Source organism: Chinchilla lanigera, unplaced genomic scaffold (assembly GCF_000276665.1).
Source record: "Chinchilla lanigera isolate Chin_1 unplaced genomic scaffold, ChiLan1.0 scaffold00031, whole genome shotgun sequence".
In the NCBI taxonomy this organism is placed as follows: domain Eukaryota; kingdom Metazoa; phylum Chordata; class Mammalia; order Rodentia; family Chinchillidae; genus Chinchilla; species Chinchilla lanigera.
Genome location: NW_004955432.1, coordinates 9417988 through 9441280, shown reverse-complemented (window position 1 = coordinate 9441280; position 23293 = coordinate 9417988). Strand labels below are relative to the sequence as shown.

The 23293-nt window shown below is 42.3% G+C and overlaps 1 protein-coding gene across 3 annotated transcripts in view; it reads left to right on the top strand.

Annotated features, from left to right (window-relative positions):
* Positions 1-22801, top strand: part of Pex1 (peroxisomal biogenesis factor 1) — a 43028-nt gene extending 20227 nt beyond the window's left edge. Inside the window, exons 11-24 of one of the 3 annotated variants that reach the window (XM_005388022.2) lie at positions 2342-2438; positions 3814-3984; positions 5519-5673; positions 8165-8354; positions 8570-8736; positions 10316-10450; positions 12777-12841; positions 15743-15885; positions 15977-16080; positions 17107-17283; positions 18219-18449; positions 19498-19695; positions 19953-20083; positions 22519-22801. In XM_005388022.2, the coding sequence (XP_005388079.1) occupies positions 2342-2438; positions 3814-3984; positions 5519-5673; positions 8165-8354; positions 8570-8736; positions 10316-10450; positions 12777-12841; positions 15743-15885; positions 15977-16080; positions 17107-17283; positions 18219-18449; positions 19498-19695; positions 19953-20083; positions 22519-22603 (2049 nt within the window). In that variant the 3' untranslated portion in view covers positions 22604-22801. Of the gene's footprint in view, positions 1-2341; positions 2439-3813; positions 3985-5518; positions 5674-8164; positions 8355-8569; positions 8737-10315; positions 10451-12776; positions 12842-15742; positions 15886-15976; positions 16081-17106; positions 17284-18218; positions 18450-19497; positions 19696-19952; positions 20084-21298; positions 22480-22518 lie in introns of those variants that run through there. The other 2 variants (XM_013515937.1, XM_005388023.2) reach the window with 2 other exon arrangements.
* Positions 22802-23293: the final 492 nt, after the last annotated feature.

The following is a 23293-nucleotide window of genomic DNA, read 5'->3' as shown; positions in this document are numbered from 1 at the left end:
GTCAACAGCATAGCGAGACCCTGTCTCAAAAAGACAAAAATAAATAATTAAAAATAAAACATCATGATACTGGCCAAAAAAAGACATGTTAACCAATGAAATAGAATCAAGGATGCAGAAACAACCCTGTGTTCCTTCATTCATCTGACATCAAAAATGTGCCGGAATAAAAACAGCCTCTTTAACAGTTGGTGCTGGAAAAACTGGTGATCTGTATAAGGAAGAATAAATGTAGACTCGTATGTCTCACCTTGTGCTAACATAAAATGAGAATAATTTTTAAAAACCTAGATATAAAAACAGAAACACTGACGCTGTTGAAAGATAAAATAGGTAGCACTCTTGCAGAGCAGGCCTAGGCGGAGACTCTCTAAACAGAACTCCAGTTGCACGGGAAATACCAAGAATCAACAAATGGATTGTGTCAAAGGGACAGCGTCTGCACAGAGAAGGAAACAGTCAACACAGTGAGGAGACGTCCTGCTGGATGGAAAAAAATGTTTTTACCAGCTACTCCTCAAATGGAACTAATACCTAGAACAGTGGTGTGAACCTGTGGCATGTGTGCTTTTATATTTTCCCTGTATGACAAAAGATGTTAATGTAGAGTTGTGTTTCTAAACGAAAACATCAGTATTTGGGTTTATTGCAGTGCTAACATTTTGTGATAAAAAACGGCTTTTGGGCTGCAGTTTGGCACTCAGTCTCTCGAAGGTTCACCATCGCTGATCTAGAATACATGAACTCAAAAGAACTAGATGCTCCAATTTAAAAGATGCAGTGAAAAGCCCGGCGTGGTGGCACACACCTATCATCCCAGCACTCAGCAGAAGGGATTGTTGCGAGTTCGAGACCAGCCTGGGCTACCAAGTGAGCTCAAGGCCGGCCTGAACTGCATAGCAAGACCCTGTTTTAAAAACACCAAAGAAAAAAGGGCAATTGAAATGAACGTACACTTCTCAAAAGAAGTAATACAGGTGGTAAGTACATGGGAAAGTGTTCAGCATCTTTGGCCATTAAAGAAATGCAAATTAAAACAGTGCTGAGATCCATCTTACTCCAGAAACAATGACTGTTATCAAGAACTCAGAAAGCAACAAATGTTGGCAGAGTTGTTGGGGAAAAGGAACCCTTGTACACTGTTGGTGGCAATGTAAGTTAGTACAGCCATTTTGGAAATCACCCTAGAAGTTTCTCAAAAAAGAACCCCATATAAAAATAGAAATTGCATTTGACCCAGCTATGCCTCTGCCAGGTATCGTCCCAGAAGAGTTAAAGACCATTCCCGTGTTTATAACAGAACATTTCATAATAGCTAAATTAGCTAAATGCTGGAAGCTCCCTATCAACAGTTGAATGAATGAAGAAAATTATATATCATGGGTACTGCTGTGTATGCCACTATACTACATAGTGGTACTGTGGGGTACTACTCACTCATAAAGGAGGATAAATGTGAGTCATTTGTAGGAAGACGGGTGCATCTTAAAACCATAATGCTAAGTGAAATAAACACAAAAGGTTAAATGCAGCGTGCTTGCTTTTACAGGAGAGAGCCAAAGTACAAATAATTTAGGAGCAAAATAAAAGATGATAGGAAACAGGGAAGTAGACTTCATAGAGATAGGAAGGGATCTACAGATGGAAAGGGAAGGTAGGATTAGAAGTAGAAATAAAAATGGTTGGGATGCGATATTCATATGTCCCAATCCAAATGAATATTGTTGTTGTGTGTCACAAGCACATACCAACAGAAAAAGACAATGTGATGTCTGTATAGACAGTGGAATACTGCTCAGCCCTAAAGAAGGGTAGATTTAAATCATGTTTAGGAAAGTGGATGGAGACGGGGCGCAGGGATCTGGGGTAGGGAGGAGAGCTCAGGCGGGGGAGGGAATGAAAATGATGAAGGTGCACTACATGTATGCACCAGTTTCCCAAAACAAATACGTATCACAAACGTAAACTAATGAAAGTTAAAAAATAGGGGCTGGGGATTTAGCTCAGCGGCAAAAGCGCCTGCCTGGCAAGCGCAAGGTTGTGAGTTCGGTTCCCGGTACCGGAGAAAAACTAAAAAAAAAAAAAAAATCAGTGGTTGTTTTAACTAGCAGATTGTACAGTATAAATGTTTATTTTCTATCTCCACACTCTAATGAGCCTAGGATATCATCCACTCCTAGCACATCAGCAGCTTGAAGGGCCACGTTTCAGGAACACCAGAATCCCGCACGGCAGCAAACCAGTGCCTCCTTCCTGATGAGGGAGGTTTGGTGGGTGCTAGTTGTAGACACTGTTTCTGTGATTGCGTGTCTCGAGTTCTGATGAAACACTTACTTTGTAGGGAAGTGGAAAATCCACGCTAGCCAAGGCAGTCTGCAAAGAAGCCTGTGACACACTGGACGCCCATGTGGAAGTAGTTGACTGTAAAGCTTTGAAAGGTAGAGTACGGGAATCCCTACCGAAAGCCCCTTGGTGGTGGACTGGAGCATCGTTACAGCTGTTACTCTAATAAATACAAATGCCGCCTAATCTCTGACTGTTCCAAGTATCAGTCTGGGCAAATCCTTAGAGGTTTGGTTTGTTTGGGGGGAGCAGGGTACTGGGAATTAAACTCAGGACCACGCACTTGCCAGGCAGGCATTGTACCACTGAGCTGTATCCGCAGCCCAGTCCTCAGAGGTTTTAAATCTTCAGTTTTCAATGTCTTTGAGAAAATTTCTAAAACTTCTCTAATGTTTAATGAAGGTCTATTTTTTTTTCCTAGCCAAAACTCTGTAGACGGACTTCCTGGCATGTATTTAGTATATATACGGGTGTTTAGAATGTACGTGGTGTTTGGAAGCCCTCTCTGAGGGTTTGCGCTTGCCTTGGGAGGGTGGGTGGCCGTGGACAGCAGCGAGCAGAGTTACCATTTACCATGTGACGGACACCTTTCTACGTTTTAAAGTATTTTGCATTCACATTCATATCTACTCAGTGAGCACAAGAGATTGAGATCTTATTTTGAACAGTTTCTCCCTCAGCTACCACTACCAAATGGTCTGAACTAGTCCTTGTATCTCAAGTTTTAGTCAAGTGCATAATAAGAAACCAGGAAATAGTTTCTAAAAATACATCATTTCATTTGCTATAAAGGTTTTATTGATTTTTTTTTTTTTTTTTTTTTTGGTTTTTCTCCGGTACCGGGAACCGAACTCACGACCTTGCGCTTGCCAGGCAGGCGCTTTTGCCGCTGAGCTAAATCCCCAGCCTGCTCTAAAGGTTTTAGAAGCACTCTGTCTCTCAGAGTCCTACTGGAGGCCTCCTGAGAAAAATTTTAATTTTGAGCCAAGTAACAACATTTTTACATTAGCTTATGAATTTGTCTTCTGTTCTTTGAAATTTAAAACTTTGTAACTGTAGCAAATTTGGCTTCAGAGTTTTAGTCAGGTATAGCAATTCTAGGCTATCTAGGCGGCTGCATTTGTATTTGATTTTACCTGAATCCCGACCCTTTACTTTTGTTTAAGTTTTCCTCATCCTGTTCTTACCTTGCTGTCCTGGTATAAGCCCCCTGAAATTCTCTACAGGGAGTCTGGGTACATACAGAAATTATGGTAGCACGTTCCTTTTCTTAGTCATAAAGTTTGGCACTTTACTGAGTCCCTTGAGGCTATAGTAGTGAAACTTACAAGTGTTTATGACTGGTATATTAGTAAGACAGGGACTGAATATTTATACGTCCTTCAGCACTGTGCTCTTGAGTGCTTTCAGAAGGGGGCCTGAACTTTCCCCACCCCGAAATAACAACGCAGCCACGTTTTCTGTGTTAAGGAAAAAGGGCTGAGCACATCCAGAGAGCCCTGGAGGCGGCGTTCTCGGAGGCAGTGTGGAGGCAGCCTTCTGTGGTCCTGCTCGACGACCTGGACCTCATCGCTGGACTGCCCGCCAGCCCGGAGCAGGAGCACAGTCCTGAGACGGCGCAGAGCCAGCGGCTCGCACACGGTAATGCATCCTCCACCGACCAAAGGCTGCCTGTCTTGTTAGCATCTTCATCCTTGATGTGAGATCTGCTCTCCTCAGGGAACAGTAGAAGTGCTCTGCCGTGTGTGTTTTTGAGGCCTGTGGCAGTAAGGACACTGCAGCTTCTGTCTTAGCAAAATTGGCAGAGAATGAACAGTGTGAAAAGGCCACCATCCCTGGCCATGGGACTTAATGGCCTCTTTGTTCTTCTTTTTTTTGTTTTGGTGCTGGGAATCGAACTCAGGACATGACATTTGCCAGGCAGGCACTTGTGCCGCTGAGCTGTATCCCCGGCTCCTCTTCTTAACTTCTTAGAAGTTGTTACAGACTTACTCTTGCGTTTGTTCATTTGACAGATATTTGTCAAGTACTTATATATAATCAGGGCCGAGGGAAAGAAAGTAGACAGACAGTTTTAGTATGGCATGACAGTAACAGTGACAGCTGCCGTGTACCGAGTGCCCTTCCTGGGGTGAGGGGTTGCCTTGCACTCTGGGTACAGAGAGCCTCCTGGTTTCAGGTCAGTAAGTGGGACTGTGAGAGCTTCAGTCATTGGACCAAGGTGACCAAGTAGCAGTTGGTAGGGTGTACTGTACTTGAAGTGACCTTTCGGAACATGTAACCGGAATTGGAGGTGAGGAGTTACCAAGGAAGGCTTTTGCGGGGAGTGGATAAGTGGGCCGAGTTTTGGTGGAGGAGTAGAAAGTAGCATGAAGCAGTGTCGTGCTGATGAGAAGGGAAGGAGGCGGGGTCCGCCCAGAGGGGTGCAGCGGTGACAGTGTGCTGGGGAGCGCGCCATTGGCTGGAGCTGACCGGACAAGGGCAGGGCTGGTGGGGCAGTGAGGCGGGAGGGTTCGGCGAGCTCTGAGCTGCCTCAGGCGCCTTGAGAGTTGAAATAGGTGCAAAATGTAAATGGGGTGGCTTGGGTTTCATGAAGTAGTGTTAATCTCAAACTTTGAATTCTGTAGCACATGTAAACTCGTGTTATCTAGTCTTACACTGAATGTTAAGCACTGGATCTATTAGTCTAGCGTTTAAAGAGTACTGCAAATTTCTAGATGGAGATTCACACACTAATTCACATTACTGATGTCTGTTTCAGTTGCAGACCTTGTAAGACCGAGGGAAGAAAGAGATTACTCCGGAACTTGCAGAATTGAGAGCTATATGTTGCTTAGTAAACGCAACACAGTGCAGAAATGCACAGCCCTTCTAAGTACTCGTTTCACATGTGCCTTTTTATTGTTCATTTACTTTGTTGTAAGATCCAGGAGTCAGGCACCTCACTAGACATGGTTCTAAGTATAGTCTGAGGTTACTGGAGCTCTTGGATCTACATTACATGAGGTAGAGCTTGGTTCTCCATACCTCAGTGGATGAATTAATTTTTTAAAGGCACAAAGGAGCTGCCCCATCTTAAAGCTCAATGTGAGGTTATCATTATTTTAGTAAATATAGAATTTAAATTTTGATGGTTCTTTATCCTGAGCTTTGACACTGTCTTGCTTAATTCTAGCTGTGAGTGACATGATGAAGGACTTTTTTTCCATGGGAAGTTTGGTTGCCCTGATTGCCACAAGCCAGTTCCAGCATTCTCTGCATCCTTTACTTGTTTCTGCTCAAGGAATTCACATATTTCAATGTGCCCAGCACATCCAGCCTCCTAACCAGGTAATGCGCTACGTACAGATTATTGCACTGTGGCCCCCTTTATAGAATCTCTTTTTGAGACAGGGTCTCACTGTGCAGTTCAGGCTGGCCTTGAGCTCACTTTGTAGCCCAGGCTGGTCTTGAACTTTCAGTAATCCTCCTGCGTCAGCCTCTTGAGTCTGGAATTACAGATGTGCGCCACCACGCCCAACTAGAAATTATTTTCTATTTTATTAATAATTTATAGCTTTAAACAATGCTTCTAAGTGTCTTAAGAACACTTAAAAGCAATATGTGGTGCATATTATGCTAGGTGTATGAACTATAATTTATAATGATCTGAAATGTTATTTATAATGATCTGAAATCATTATAATGATCTGGAAAATGTTATTTTCCAAGAAAGTGGCTTTTCTGGAAACAGTATTTTTTCCGAATGAGATAAAACAGTGAGATGGGGATAGATGTCTTTTAAAGATGCACATGTGGCCTGTAGACACCCAGGCTCGTAAGGGTTTTATGGCAGTGAGCTAAAAGAAGTTACAACACTGGCGAGCATATTTTATTTTAAGTTCTTGCTTAAAATTCTGACCTGTAGTCTACCCTGAATATTTAGCACTTTTCCTGTTATTGACGAGCAAAAGTATTTTATCTGTTGCTAAGTGTAATAGAATGGCACCGTCATTGGGCATTGACTGTGTCTTTAGAAATGTGTTTCATAGGAACAAAAAGAATACTTCTAACAGAACCATGTATTACTAAGACTACTGCTTCCTGGAGAAAGAAACTGAAATCAGTGAGACTTCTTTTTACAACTTTCCTGAGGCAGAACAGAAGTACAGCAGACCCACACAGAGTGTACGGCTTATGTAGTTTGAACATATGTATTGGAAAACCACAACCATGGTCAGAAACGTTTCCATCATCCCACAGGTTTCCTGGTGCCTTTTGCAACCCATTCCTCCTTGACGTTATCCCCAGATGACCACTAATCAGCTCTGTCACTGCAAATTATGTTAGCCTGACGTGTCTTCAGTTATGTGTAGTCATGCACGCCATAGTGATATTTTGGTCAACAAAGGACCACATGCATGGTGGGTCCAGTATGACTGCCATGGAGCAGAATGATTCCTGTACCCTGGATGCGTCACAGCTGTCACCCTCCTTATATCCCAGCACAGCACATCACCCGTGTGTCTCTAGTGGTACTGCTGTGAGCAAACCTATGCTGCCAGTCATATAAAAGCACAGCACAGCCAGGTCCAGGACCGTGTGCCTATAATCCCCACTATTTGGGAGGCTTAGGCAGGAGAATTGCAAGTTTGCGGCCTGCTTGGGCAACTTAGTGAGACCCTGTTTCAATATAAGTAAAAAGGGCTGGAGATGGAACAGTGGTAGAACACTCCTGGGTCTGATCCTCAGTAACCTCCCCGCAAAATAAAAATTATACATGCAACTATGTATGGGACATAATACCTGAAAATGATAATACAGTACTATACGTTCTTTTCATCATTAGAGTGTACCGTAAACCGTCATGCCTCCTACACCTTATGTCTACCATATCTCTTGACTGAATCATTTTCTCTTCTTGATTTAATGTCACATTATTTTGCTCATTGTGGCCCATCAGCATACAGAATTCACTGCTAACAGTGCCGGACAGAGGCCGTGGCAAGTCTGGCCTGGAATGAAAATTAACAGTGATACAGGATTGCAGAGAAGGAAAGTCAGAGGTTAGCGCTCATCAGTCAGGCATGTCCCAGTCCACGGTAGCTACCGTCTAAGAGTGAGGGCCACATAACAGAAGTTGTTAAAGGATCTGCTTCATTGAAGAGCCACAGGACTAGCAAAGATTTGAGGAGGGCCTGTATCAGGTCTGGAGAAACTTAGTGACCTGGGTGACAGTCCGGACACAGAAGTATGTCCAGCTGAGCACCATGATACGGCCAGAGCGAAGAGTTTCTTCGTGACGTTGAAAGAACAGGCGCGACTTCACCACGCTGTTGAATCTCCTCTTAGCTCTGGTTTAAACAATTCAGGAGGGGCCGGGGATTTAGCTCAGTAGTGCAGCGCCTGCCTGGCAAGCGTGAGGTCCTGAGTTCGATTCTAGGTGCCCAAAATAAACACCAAAAAGCAACTGAAGAGTCTTTATTATTCATTACGTAATGTGAGACTGAGAGCTGAGGCTAGGAGTACTGGCGTGAAGACATCTGAATGTGTGGAAACTGCACAGGCTGAACTGAGAGAGAAAATACTGCCGGGATGCTTGTGGCGAGAGCAGTCTGGCAGCATCAGTCTGGGGGAGCAGTAGACCACTGTGTACCAGGAGACTAGCGGGTACTCACCTGTGCCCTCGAGGTGTGTCCAGGTGCGGGTTATGGTGTGCACACAGGGTGGGATGGCCGGATGAGGCGTTTCTCCGGACGTGCCCCCTTGTTAAGCAGAGCATGACTGTTGAAATGTACAGTTGAATGCAATTAACAATTTGAGTTTTTTGCTTTTATTTTAGGAACAAAGATATGAAATTTTGTGTCATATAATAAAAAATAAACTAGACTGTGACACAAGCAAGTTCACTGATCTTGACCTGCAGCATGTAGCTAAAGCAACGGAAGGATTTGTGGCTAGAGATTTCACAGTGCTCGTGGACCGAGCCATTCATTCCTGTCTCTCTCATCAGCACATATCCACTAGGGAAGGTATGTCTTACGAAAATCCCGAACTTGGAGTCCACTTTCTGTTATGCAAAAATGTAAATTGTAGTGGCGCCAGAATTAAACATACTGCGTTTGGTATTTAAGTAAGCTGTTACTTGAGTAGAAAATTAACATTTCCAACTAAGATGAAAGTGTATTTTGAAAATTCATTGATGGAGATACGGCTACCAAAAGAAGTTTTGATTATTTTGAAACAGAATTAGTTTTCACAACATTGGACTTCCAAAAGGCTCTCGAAGGATTTATTCCTGCATCTCTGCGAAATGTCAACTTGCATAAACCTAGAGACCTCGGTTGGGATAAAATTGGTGGATTGCATGAAGTTCGGCAGATACTCATGGATACAATCCAGTTACCAGCCAAGGTACTTTAAAGGGAGGGAGGGCGGGAGGGAGGAAGGGAAAAAGAGGAAGGAAGAAAGAGAAAGCAAGCTTGGGTTTCATGTGCTGCCTGCCCAGTCTCAGTTTGAACAAGTATCTACTGAATTTCCAAATAAATGTCCAGCACTATTTTGGGTACTTTAACATATTTTAAAAGTATTTGGTGTACTTCTTGTCAGAAACTTCTAAGGAAAAGTTCAGTTGATATTTACAGTAAATACACTTAGAGGTCAGCTTCATCTTTCTTTTCTGCTTGAATCATTCAGTTGAACTGTCTGCTGGGACTTGAGCTGAAACAGATAAGAATAGTCCAGAAGGTAAAGAGTCAGCCAGGCTCACAGTGTTGGTGGATGAAGTCATATGAGTGTCTCTCCGGGAAGGGAGGAGTTGGCAGGGAGCGTAAGTGAGGTGGGTGGTAGGATAAGAGGGTGGGTGTAGATGGTTCTGTTCAGAGGAGATGGTAGGTAGAGTCTATGTGTTTGGATCCTGAGAGGTAAGGGTCGTTGCATGACATCAGGGGCCATGCCAGGAAGTAAAGAAGTAGGTAAGGAGCGTGGGTCACAGTTCACTGGATGGCCGCTCCTTGGAATGGCCACTGACTGGGCCTGGGAGACGCTGAGCCCACTCCAAGACCAGGTGGAACCTGAGTGAGAGAGCGTGGTGTGGAGTTAGCAACCAGCAGCTTCCTGACCCCAGACGCTGGGTCTGGGTGCCGGGAGTTAATGCTCAGGTGTGTGGATACCGCGCACAGCTGCTGGTTGTGAGGCTTTTTCAGGTGAGAGGGCAGTGGAGGTGATGCTGGAGCTGTGGCAGCAAGGGGAACCAAGTAGGGGTGCACAAGAGGAGCCTAGGGTCCTGCTGACGAGGGCTGATGTTTGGCTCATCTCACGCAGGGCCTTTGTCTCGGCAGTTAAGGTAGATAGTAGTGGACAAGCAGTCATCAGTGTTCACCCTGGAGGCTCTTAGGAGGTTTTCCTGTCTATAAATATCGCACCTCCTTCTCTATTATTTCTTTTCTTTCTTTGATTGAATGTATTTGAATTTACACAACTGTCGTAACTTGTTCCATGATCCATGCAAGTAGAAGGCAGTATATTTGCTAAAAGATTGGTCTTTATTTTCTTAATGTAGTACTTGTTCATGTTTTTTAAAACAAGCCAGGTGTGGTGGTGCACACCTGCAATCCCAGGACACTGGGAGGCTGAGAAGTTATCTAAATTCAAGCCTAGCCTGGGCAACTCAGTGACTTGGGGGCTGGGGATGGAGCTCAGTGTGAAGGCCTTGGGTTCGATCCTTAGCAATGAAAAAAAAAGAAAGAAAAAGAGATGTGAGAAGAATTCTAATGCACTTATATGCATTTATATAGTGTTCATTTCATGTTTCCATTGGGACAAGTCTTGGTAGTTCCTCTGAGTTCACTGATTAGTAAAAATTTCATTTTCTACTATTGTGCTGTTAATAAAGCTGGCAGTTATTACTATCTGAACCCTTTTTTCTCTGTGTTGATTTTCAGCTACCACCTAGTCCTTCTGTTAAGACATGAGCTCTTCTTATATTTTTCAGTACCCGGAATTGTTTGCAAACTTGCCCATACGACAGAGAACAGGGATATTGCTTTATGGTCCTCCTGGAACAGGAAAAACCTTACTAGCTGGGGTAATTGCTCGGGAGAGTGGAATGAATTTTATTAGTGTCAAGGTATGTGTGCGTATTCCTTTGCCTTTGGTTTTTTAATTGAGGTAGTATTTATATAACATACAGTTAACCATTTTCAAGTGTACTCTTTATTGACTTTTAGTGCATTTGCAAAGTTGTGCATCTGCCACCCCTCTAGTATCAAAACGTTTGCGTCCCATTCCCTCTACCCGTTCCCTGGCCACTGTTAATCTACTTTCTGTCCTTGTGGATTTGCCAGTTCTGTATATTACATATGAAGAAAGTCAGGCAGTGTGTGCGCTTCTCTGTCCAGCTTCTTTCACTTAGTGTAATGTTCTCATGCTTGATGCAAGTTGTATCACGGGTTAGTTCCTTTTCATGACTGAGTCACAGTCCATTGCGGACCAGCACCAGACCTTGTCTATCCGTCCATTACCACTGGTAAGCATTTGGGTTATTTCCACCGTTTAGCTGTTCTGAATCATGTTGCACACCTGTAATCCCAGCACGTACAAAGTGTTGTACAAATTCATGTACAAACTGCTGTGTAGACCTATGTTTTCGTTCCTCTTGAGTCAGAGGATAATTCCCTGTTTTAGTTTACTAAGGAACCACCAAACCCTTGTCACAGCAACGCTCCCATTTTATGTCTCCACCGGCAACGTGTGGGGTTTCCTGGTTCTCTGTGCCCCTGCCAACACCACTTACGCTTCATGATTTCGGCTTAGTCTCTCCTTGGAGAGCTGGTAGGGAACAGTGTCCTCAGCTAGGCTGTAAGACATTGAGAATGAACCCCCTCCTCGTATGGCTTCTTACACTCTTACAACAAATTTTCCCGAATTATGAGTAGATTTATACATAAATATTCAAATAAAAGTGTAAGCTAGGTTGAAAGGAAGACAAACATTGGAAGCCAGAAGTGGGAGAGGACAGGAGGAGGGTGCTGGGTTCGCTGTGGCTCTGCTGCCTGGTGATAAGGAGCTGCAGGTCACTGGGGCACGCCTCCCCGTCCACCGCGGCAGGCACCAAGTCCTGGGGTCTTGTGTCCTATGGTGACCACAGGGTGCTGCCTCCCCAGGGCGGAGCAACCGTGTGTCCTGTCCTTCAGAAGCGATTCATACAGTAACCTGAGGGCCAGCTCGGGGAGTTGCCGTTGGGCTTTGCCCGTCCCCTTTCATGATTTTTGTGAGCTGGGTCAGTGGGCACCCTGGCAGTGATGGAGAAACACTAAAACTTCAGTTTTCTTGTCTTTTCTTAAATTCAGAGATAACGATGACTGTGACCATAGTTTTCTGTTTACACTTGTCACCAGAATGCGGTTTCGCTGTTTTTTAAACATGGGATTTTCAAGATTAATGCTGGTGAATACTAGATGGCTCCGTTAGCGGGGGCTGTGTACCCCTCCCAGAACGTGGTCCAAGGGGAAGGTGACAGCAGGAAGCTGAATGTGTCAGTGTGGGTTCCAGAGCCGTCAGAGGTGGGCGCCCACTGACACGGTCACCTTGTGGCTTGACGCTTTGCCTCAGTGACTCTTGTTGGAGAGAACCCTGCAGTTCTCAGACTGTACCGAAGGAATGTTACCAAATAGTAGCTTGCTGGTAGATGTCTAAATGGCTGTTAAAATTCCTTAATTTGGTTCTATATCCTCATCAGTATTTGGCCTCCAGCAGGTAGCAGTTTTTCACTAGAGATCACTGTAGGACTTACTGGGGTTTTTTAAAAAGAGATCTCAATTTAGGGAAAGACTGTACTCATTGATGTTGCTTATACAGTGAAGTTTGGTTTGAAAGTTATTTCGGTTGGCTTTTAGGAAAGACAATACATTCTTCAACTCCTACACAAACTGGTTTCAGTAATGGCGAGTGCTGAGTAGAGTAAGTTATTCTCTCCAATCTTTTTGGAGTCTGCGAAGATTTGAGAATGGTGGGAGTTGCTGAAGCCGTTACCACTTCTCTAAACCAGTGACTTACCAGCGACCATGTGGCCCCAGAGACTGGGACTCAGCGGTGAGCAAAGACAGATCAGTGCACAGGTAGACACGTCCAGTCTAAAACCTCCTGCCAGGGGTGTTGTAGGCAGAGGAGAGGACTTGTGTTAGATTTTTTTTTCTAGTATGTCTTCTTCAAACATGTTAGAGAGATGTCCCTTTAAACTGGGTGTGGTGGTGCACACCTGTAGTCCCAGCACTCCGGAGGCTGCCACAAGTGCAAGACCGGCCTGAACTGTATAGTGAGATCTTGTCTCAAAAAGCCAAAAGAGAGACAGCCATATAATCACGTTAAAAATCAGCTATAATCATTTAGGCTCAGTCTAAGCCACAGTTATATTTTCTTTTTAAGTAACTGGATCTCTTATTTTTACCTACTAGGGTCCAGAGCTGCTCAGCAAATACATTGGAGCAAGTGAACAAGCTGTTCGAGATATTTTTATTCGGTGGGTTCCCTGTGAATGTTTTTAACTGATACATTATTTGTCCAACAGTACTTTTTTGTTTTGTTTTAAAGAACTAATGTTTGAAACTATGATTTATGTGAATTATTAATAAAGAACAAAGAGTCTGTTTCACCAAACGCTACTTAAATGTAATATATTCTGATATTAAAATTTGGGGCCGGGCATGGTGGTACACACCTATAATCCCAGCACTAGGGAGGCTGAGGCAGGAGGAGCTCAAGGCCAGACTGCTGGGCTACATAAGCGAGTTTGAGGCCAGCCTGAATTGATCGTGAAACCCTGTCTTAATTAATTAATCTTGAGGTTATTTGGTTTTATATTTCAGGAGTAATCCTGAAACTGCAATGTTAAGTGGCTATTCAGAGAACTCTCAGGATGATGATATGATGATGGTTACTATTATTATTGTTTTATTATATTATTATTAGGTGGTACTGGGGATTGAATCTAGGACCTCCATACTGGGCTACATCTCCATCTCACCCTGACCCTTTAAATTCTTATTTTGAGACAAGGTCAGGCTAGACTCATACTTGTCATCCTCCTGCCTCGGCCCCCAGAGTGGTGGGATTAAAAGCATGCACCACCACACCCGGGTGGTTTTCTCATCTTTAAAATGAGGGTTTTGATTAGGTCCACAGCCATCATACTTTTTGGTGTCAGTACTCCTTTTCTCAAAGGCAGAGGATCCTAAATAATTTGTTTATGGGAATTAATCTAGTATTATTTACCATATTAGAAATGAAAACTGCTGGGCGTGGTGGTGCATGCCTGTAATCCCAGCACTCAGGAGGCCGAGGCAAGAGGATCACCATGAGTTCGAGATCAACCTGAACTCCGTAGTAGGGTCAAGGCCAGCCTGAACTACATAGCAGGACCCTGTCTCAAAAAACAGACAACAACAACAAAAAGAAATGAAAAATGGAATATTTTAAGCATTTTTTTTAATTAACAACTGTATTAACACAGTTTTTTGAAAAAATATATATTTTCCAAAATAAGGTTGATGACAAGAGTGGCATTATTTTACGTTTCTTTTTTTTATTCCACACGGACCTGAGTCACTCAGCTGCCCACACTGGGCTCAAGCCTGCCGTCCTCCAGCCTCAGCCTTCAGAGTGCTGGGATTCCAGGGTTGCATGAAGCAGATATTTGACCTGATGTAGCTCCTTTTTTATGGCCTAAGTTCTCTTTTTTAAATTTCTAATTTATGTCTTATAAAGAAAAATTCTAGGGGCTGGGGATTTAGCTCAGCGGCACAGCACCTGCCTGGCAAGCGAAAGGTCGTCAGTTCGATTCCTGGTACCAGGGAAAGCCCCCCCCTCAAAAAAATATTCTATATGACTAATTTAATTAAAATAGAGTGTAACTATTAGATATGCATAAAATGTCTAAGGATATAAAAGATATTAAGGATGAAAATAGAGTTCTGGAGAGCTTTTAAATTAAAAAATTACTTTATTCTAAAATATCATTAAGTATATAATTGAGAGAATGAATATATATATATATATAAAAACATACTTTTTTTGAGATAGGTCTTGCTGTGTAGTTCAGGCTGGTCTCAGATGCATTTTGTAGCCCAGGCTGGCCTCAAACTCTCAGGAGTCCTCCTGCTTCAGCCTCCCAAGGGTTGGGATTACAGGTGTGTGCCACCACATCCAGCTCATAATTTTCAAAAGAATAATGAAATGGAGATTGTGTATCTACTACCCAATTTAAGGAGTAGAACATTACCCAAAAAAAGCATTATTAAAAATAAAGACAATCACTATGTCTTGATAAAAGTTAGTTCACCAAGAAGATACTCTTAACTCTAAAATTGTCTCTGTAGCCAGGCATGATAGCACACCCCTGTAATCCCAGCTCTCGGGAAGCCGAGGCAGCAGAATTACTGTCAGTTCAAGGCCAGCCTGGGTTACATAGTTCAAGGCCAGCCTGAACTGCATAGCGAGACCCTGTCTCAAAACCCATAAATGAATGAATGAATGTCTATTTGTTCTTGAGACAGCGTCTTGCGAAGTTTTCCAGGCTGACAAACGTGTGGTCCTCTCATGTCATCCCCCTGAGGAGCTAGAATTACAGATCTGCACTGCACCATCACTGGCAAAGATGTCACTAGTTTAAAAACCTTCGTACAAATCAAACACGAGACTAAGTGTTAGTGTTCTAGGGGAATTTTGCGTGGCAGTCAAGGAGCAGAGAAGGTAATTCCAGGCTGGTTTTGCGGCCTCAGAAAACGTCATGTATTTTTAGCATGATAACGTTTGTCTTTTTCAGTCAGCATGACGGGCGTTTTGTATTAGGGACTGTTTTCCAGATATCCCAGTCCCCCTTTTGCCAGAGATGGAATGAATGAATTAAATAAAATTAAAACAAGATTAGTTAATAAATTAGCATAGTTAAAATCAGGCGGGAGTGTAGCTTGGGTAGAGCCCGTGTTTAGCCCCGAGTTAGAGGCCCTGAGTTCAGTCCGCAGTACCAAAAAAAAAGTTCTAATTGGAAAAAATGTAAAACAAGAAACTAAAATACATTTTTCCGAAGCCCTTACAAAACAGTGCAAAAATAATGAGCTTGCCAACTTTTGAGTGGGCCAGAGGAATGAATAAGTATTTCAAGAGCAAAGGTGGACAGTGAGCATACATAAAAATCGTTACTTTACTGACCAAGACTCAGGCTTTAGTCCCTTTTATCTGTCCAGAAAGCATGAGTCTTAGAGAAACACCCTGAGCCCTCTTTAAATCCAGTCTGCCACTGAAGAACGAAGACAGCCACATATGCCTTGCTTCTGTAAAGGTCCGTTCTAAAGATTAAATACACACACACGCACTGGGTCGCAGACTGTCAGGCTTCTTCAATACAAATTGTTTGTTTCTCCAGAGCACAAGCTGCAACGCCCTGCATTCTTTTCTTCGATGAATTTGAGTCGATTGCTCCTCGGAGAGGTCATGACAATACAGGAGTCACAGACCGAGTGGTTAACCAACTCCTGACCCAGTTGGACGGCGTAGAAGGCTTACAGGGTAACCATTTAAAATGCAGAAATACACTGTTGCTACACTGTTGCAACAGAATGTCCCCAGGTTTCAGTTTGTCCTGTTTTTCCCCCTGCAGGTGTTTATGTATTGGCTGCTACTAGTCGCCCTGACTTGATTGACCCTGCCCTTCTCAGGCCTGGTCGGCTAGATAAATGTGTTTACTGTCCTCCTCCTGATCAGGTGACAATTTCATATTTAGAGTCCAAAACCCAACAAATGCTACACTCTTTCCTTGTGAACTTTGCTTCTGCCAGGTAATAGCAATTGTCCTCAGAAGACCCATTTTCTTAGGCAGAGGTGTGAGTTGAGATATAAATAGCCTCCCGAAGCATGCATGCCCGAGGTTCACCACCGCTCCTGTAGTCCCTGCTTGTCCAGAGCATCAGAGATCACGTTACACGCAAAGCCTGTCAGACTCAGCCATTTCTTCGCAAGTCTGAAAGCTTTTGATTTCCTCCGTGTTGGCTGATTGGGGGACAAAGGCAAACAACCTAGAATGTCTACATTCCGTGTTTAGAGAGCACACACCTCGTTCATTTCCTTGTGGAAACACTCTGACACAGAGTCAGACATATGAACAGTGGGTGTGTCGCTAGGTCCCATAGAGATACAACTTGCCACCTGTCCCTAGTTACCTGCTCTGTCAGCTCTTGTGCTCAGCTCCAGAGATGAATGAATGAACGATGAGTAGATGTGAATAGTCAAAGGCATAAAATATCCCAATAGATGCCACATGCAGCTATTTAAAATAGTGTAGCTTTTGACCAGCACAGCTGCCCAAATATAGAAGTTATCCACAATCTGCATAAAAAGTTGTTTACACCAGATAATTAAGAATATTGGTTTTCGCTAGGGGTGGTGGCACATGCCTGTAATCCCAGCACTTGGGGGGCTGAGGCAGGAGGATCACTTGAGTTTGAGGCCAGCCTGGGCTACAGAGTGAGTTCAAGACCAGCCTAAACTGCATAGTGAGGCCCTGTTGCAAAAAGACAAAAAAAAGAAAATGTTGATTTTCATATCTGTGTCCCTTCTGTTAGGGAAAAGTATCTAAGGAAGACAGGCTGTAGACTTGTAGTATATTTCTCAGCATACTTGTAAGGCTTGTTAGATATGTAAAGTTAATTTATGAAAAAAAGTCATAAGATACACAATTGAAGACAATACTTTTATTCTTACTTGTTCCATCCATCCATTTTCCTGCCCCAGGGGTCACGCCTTGAGATCTTAAACGTCCTCAGCGACTCTCTGCCTCTGGCGGATGATGTGGACCTTCAGCATGTGGCCGCCGCGACTGACTCCTTCACCGGCGCGGACCTGAAAGCTTTGCTGTACAATGCCCAGTTGGAGGCCTTACACGCGAGGCTGCTCTGCAGCGGCCTGCAGGTCAGTTCCTGAGGGCGTTAGGGTTTGTCAGAGGGCACGAGCGGCCCAGGTCCAGTTTTCAACCTAGAAAAATATTATTTTTAACACTTCCAGTAAAACTGTAGACATCTAAATTTGTGATTATGAAGAAGTTGTTGTCTGTTTGTTTAATGTCATCTTAATATTAGCGAAAATGTGTTGGTGTTTGGAAAGATATTATTTAAATTGGGATATCATGAGTTAATATTAACAAAAATGATTAAGGTTCTTAGTTTGTTTTGTACTTTAATTTTTAAACATAATCAGCTTCAATTTCATTTATTTTGAAGGTAAAATTGTACCAGCCCTGCCAAGGAGACCCCTTGTGAGTGACACCTGTGCTCTCACAAGACTCACTGTTCTTGGGTCCCCTCCTTAGTTCCCCGTGCAAGGTGCTCCCTTTCTGTATCCCAGGCCTAGAATCAGCCTTTCTCTAAGGGTGATGTTCTGATTTAGTTACTGCAGTAGATTGTTACCTTATAGACTTTACCATATATTTTTGGTATAAAATATATATATATATATACACACACACACACACACACACACACATATACATATATATATATGTTCTTGTCCCACACATCTGATGAGAGATTTTTGCAGGCCCTAATGTTTCCAGACCAGAAACTCAAGTTTTGCTGTTTATTTTGGCAAGCCATTGAAGATTTAAAATCTTCCACGATGAAAAAAGTCACATATTTGTGAAGTACTCTATCATAAGAAAGCACTTACACAACATGGTTGATTAGAGGTGTGCATGACTAAATTGTACTGTATGTCTCACAGCACCTGGTGAATGAGTAAGAGTTTGTTGGAAAATGCGCCGGGTCTCCTTGTATCACTGCATTCGAATGCTTTCTTTGTTTCGTGGATCATGTAGCCGTTACAACAGCTTCTCCCTTTGTGTGTCTCAGGATGGAAGTTCCAGCTCTGATAGTGACCTGAGTCTGTCCTCGATGGTCTTTCTGAACCACAGCAGTGGCTCTGATGACTCAGCTGGAGATGGAGAGTGTGGCTTAGATCAGTCTCTTGTTTCTCTAGAGATGTCAGAGATCCTTCCAGATGAATCAAAATTTAATATGTACCGGCTCTACTTTGGAAGCTCTTACGAATCAGAACTTGGAAACGGAACCTCTTCTGATTTGGTATCTTGCACTGTTACTTACACATTTCTCAAGTGTAAAGCTGCATGCACGTTACGTTGGTGTAAAGTCAGCCATTTATTTGTTCTCCTAACCAGCCCCATGGACTCTTATGATTGGTGGGTTCTTCAGTAATGAGAGTATTGTTTTTCTCATATACTCTAGTGATTTTCGTTCCTCATTAGCGACTTTCAAATGGGCTGGGAGCAAGGACAACCAAAGTGACTAGTGACTGTGATTTGCTTTCACTCGGCTTACCTCCCTTATTTAGTGGGCTTAAAAGCTTTTTAGTTAGCAGATGTATTTGTAGTAAAAATTTTATCATAGAACACTTAGGGGTAATGACAGATTTTAAGCAATAATGTCAACAAATTTTCTTCTAAATGTTTAACAATAACGTTACCTGTTTTGTGGAAAATATAAACAGTGAAAAGTAGTAATATATAAGTAAGGAAAATATGTAGATTAGGTATGGGCAATATCATTGTTTTTTCTACTTAATTTTTATCATTCAGTGTGTGTCCCTCCAAAATTAGTAGTGATTCACTGTTACTTTTTTGGTACACAACATTTTATATATACATTTAGTTATACTTTCTGTACATTTGCTTTATTCAGGTTTCTAAAAATATAAAAGTTACCCAGTTTTATTCCTAAGAATAAGATGATACTGTTTTCTTTCTAGTCTTTAATTCTCTCCCTTATTTCTTAACTTGCACCTAGAAGTGTCCTTAGTGAACTATTCAGAGCAGACTGAGAGTAGGACTCGTTTGCAACCTGTCCTGGGCCATGGGTGTGGTGGGTTAAGTAGCAAAGCATGAAAAGAAAACAAATCCCTTTGTTCAGGCAGTTCTCACTCTACAGAGCTCGGCAGCATCGGTATCCACGCACCTCTTTAGAATGCCAGCGTGCGTTAAACTTGCTTAATCTTAGTAAATTAAACTTGACCTGCGTTCAGGTTTACTGCTTAACTGTGTTAATTTTTAACTTCGATAAACACGTGGTTTCTTTGTTCTGCCCTGCCTGTTCTGTTCTCCCTCATCACATGCAGAGCTCGCAGTGTCTCTCTGCGCCCAGCTCCGTGACTCAGGATTTGCCTGGGCTTCCTGGGAGAGAGCCGCCGTTCGCGCAGCCTGCGGCGCTCAGAACAGCTTCGCAGGAGGGCTGCCCGGAACTCACCCCAGAGCAGCGAGATCAGCTGCGGGCCGATATCAGCGTCATCAAAGGCCGATACCGGAGCCAAAGTGGAGTACGGCTTTTTTTCCCCACTCTTTATAGTTATTGAAACTTTCTAAAAGTTGTTTTTCCTTTTTTAATACATATTTCTTTGATTTGTAAATGAGCTACATTTATAAACAGGAATGGAAACAGTCAGATGGTTATGTACCTCCTTGCTTTTCGTTAGTCGTAAGAAAGGGAATGGATGGTGCCATGAAAAATTGCCTGAAAGAAATGAAACTGCGACTTCTTCTCATCCTGAGCTAACTCTTTACTCGTTTATTTAAGGAGGATGAATCCCTTCACCAACCAGGACCGGTCAAAACCAGTCTGGCTATTAGTCAGTCACACTTAATGACCGCCCTGGGTCACACGAGACCGTCCATCAGTGAAGAGGACTGGAAGAATTTCGCCAAGCTGTAAGTAAGAGAGTCTGAAACGGAAACACAGACGCCACAGTGACGTCAGCACTCTTTTTTTTTTTTTTTTTAAATAAAAGGAGGAAAATATTAACAGACAACATTTTACAAAATAGCAAAGGAACAGTACAGACAGTACGGAGTTACAAACAAAGTGGTAGGGAATTAACAATGCTTGTTGTATTACATATTGATATCTTCAAAGTGGTTTCTCATGAAAACAGATATAGACATGCAATGCTGATCAACCAAGGACTCACTGACAGTTTCTTTCAGCAAAGAAATACAAGACAGTAGAACAGCCATGTTGACTATCCTGCATATACATACATACAAACTTTCTCCTTCTTTCCCTTCTTTTTTCCCACATCCCAGTTGCCCTTTACCTTTGAGTGTCAGCACTCATTTAAACTTAGGTTTTCTAGTCTCTTGGGGGTTTTATTTTGTTTCATTTTTTATGTATCTTTTCTTGAAACGGAGTCTCTTTACATAGTACAAGCTGGCCTTGAACTCACGGCGGTCCTCCTCCCTCAGCCTCCTGAGTGCTGAGAAACGGGCATGCACCACCACCGCCGGTTTATTCATTTAAACTTTTGAAGTTCTCATTTAAAATACATTTCTTGATTTAAAAATGTATGTAGTGGAACACTTGCCTAGCATGTGTGGGTCCCTGGGTTTGATTCCCCAGCATGGCAAAAACAAAAGGTATGTAATAGATGAGCATTTAGACGTGCAGAAGCTTCAGGAGCACAGAGGTCCAAACTGAATTTTAATTGACCAATTCATTTGATTATATTTGAATTATTTGCAGTGAGCTAATTTAATTTAGAAACTTTGATGAAGAGCTCTAAATGATTCCAGCTATATGGTTTGCAAGATTTATGGAAAAATTGCCATTTCAGTTTTTAAATAATTTATGTTTTATTAATCTCAGGGGTATTTATCTTGAAATGTTTTCACTTGTGGACTATGAAGACATTAAGATTTTTAGGCAGCTTGTCTCTGTGGCCACCTGTGAGGCTGAGACCCATCACGTGGGAGCCATTCTGTATCAGGGATTAAACATAATCCAAGAAATATTTATTTCTGGTTTCTCAAGAGTAAATACTTCAAATCTTGTTTTATTTGCATTACTTTGAAGCATGTGTATGTATACATACATCAGTAAGTACTTATTTTAGAAAAATCAGAAAATTTTTTTTTTTTTGGTACCAGGAATCGAACCCACGACCTTAGCTTATGAGGCAGATACTGTGCCATTCAGCTATATCGCCGGCTCAGAAAAGTTTAAAAACCCAGAAATTCCCTTAATCCAACATGACTGGTACGCTGATACGTCCCTTTTGTAGCAAAGTAAGAACATGCTGCGCACGTCGCTGTGTTGCTGCCCTCCTTCGTAGCCGTCCACTCACCCTGAGCGCTCTTGCACGTTACTGGTTACTGCTTTGTTGTTTGTCGTGTCACTGCATTGTGTATGTAGTACGCTGTCTGAATTTGGGGTCTTTAAATTGCTTCCCGGTGTTTGCTGTGACAAGCAGTCTGGTTAGGACTATTTTAAGTTCAGTGTCTGCCTAGGTCCTTAAATGGTTGTATCACAGGGTACTTAACACTTTTTAAGGCTTAAGAAATGTATTGTCAGGCCAGGGATAGAGCTCAGCAGCACAGCACCTGCTTAGCAAGCACAACAGGGTCCTGAGTTTGACCCCTGGTACCAAAAAAAAAAACAAAGGAAATATATTGCCAAATTGCCTTCCAGAAATATTGTACAGTGTATAGTTCAGCAGCAGGATAAGAGCGCCCGTCCTTACCTGCACCAGTCCGGAGTGTTGCAGTGTCTCTAACCTTCGTCAGTTTAACTGCAGAAGAATGGTATCTTACTTAACGATTTTCATTTGTTTGATCAAACAATAGGTGTTGTAATTTTCATATTACTCATTGCCATTTGTTTCCTTCTTTCTCTTCATTCTCCTTGCTCCTTTTTGCAGTTAGATTACAGCTTTGAAAGTTTCTCTGTAGGGGCTGGGGATTTAGCTCAGCGGCACAGCGCCTGCCCGGCAAGCGCAACGTCGTGAGTTTGATTCCCGGTACTAGAAAAAAAAAAAGAAAGAAAATTTATCTGTAAGACCTTTCCTTAATCTGTTACAAAGTTTTTTCTAGTTTGTTATTTCCGTTTCATCTCTTAAAATACAATTTTGAGTGGGGCTGGTGGTGCACCTGGACTCCCTGCTACTCAGGAGGCTCATGGTACTTTGACCCAGGAGTTTGAGGCCAGCCTGTATTGATACTTTGTCTCAAGAAAGGAAGATACATAGATACAGGGATAGATGAAATACAAGTAGATTTATGTATGTATATAATCCTGTTTGCAAGCATCTATTATCTCTGATTATTATAATATCTACATTTACTAAATATTATCTGTGTTATTTTTTAAGGTATGAAAGCTTTCAGAATCCAAAGAAGAAAAAAAGTCAAAGTGGACTACTGTTTCGACCTGGACAGAAAGTAACTCTAGCATAAAATGTACTAGTGAGGGTTTTTTTCTTTTTCTTTGGTGGCTTGTCCATATGTTGTAACTACAGAAAATGATGTCTGTAAATTTCTTTTTAATTTGACGTTTGGTTAATCATAAAATCACAGATTGATAAATGCTGTGTTGTGTAATGATCAAGATTACTTTAGATTAATATTGTTGAATAAATTGAGATATTTATTACAGATTCTGTATTTTATTTCCCTTAAAGTATATTAAATCCTTAATGAACTATTACTGACCAAGCAGTGGTAGGTATTTCTCCTTGAAAATGAAACAGTAGAAACTATAATTAAAGAAATTTCTTAGAACTAATAGTTGCACATTCAGCACCTTTCTAGCATTCAACAAATTTTATTTTTTTAATTTTTTTTTTTTGTCTTTTTGAGACAGGGTCTTGCTATGCAGTTCAGGCTGGCCTTGAGCTCAGTTTGTAGCCCAGGCTCCTGCCTCAGCCTTCCGAGTGCTGGGATTACAGGCATGTGCCACCACGCCCAGCTTGACAAATTTTACAGTTAGCACTTTCCTGTTTATGAAAAGTTCCTGTTTTCTGCTGATCCAAATATACACAACTTAAATGAACTGTAAATTTACAACAGGAAATGAGGTCATAGCCCCAAGATACACCATATCCATCAGAAAGCCCAGGATCCTTTTGAATGATGTCCACTCCTCTC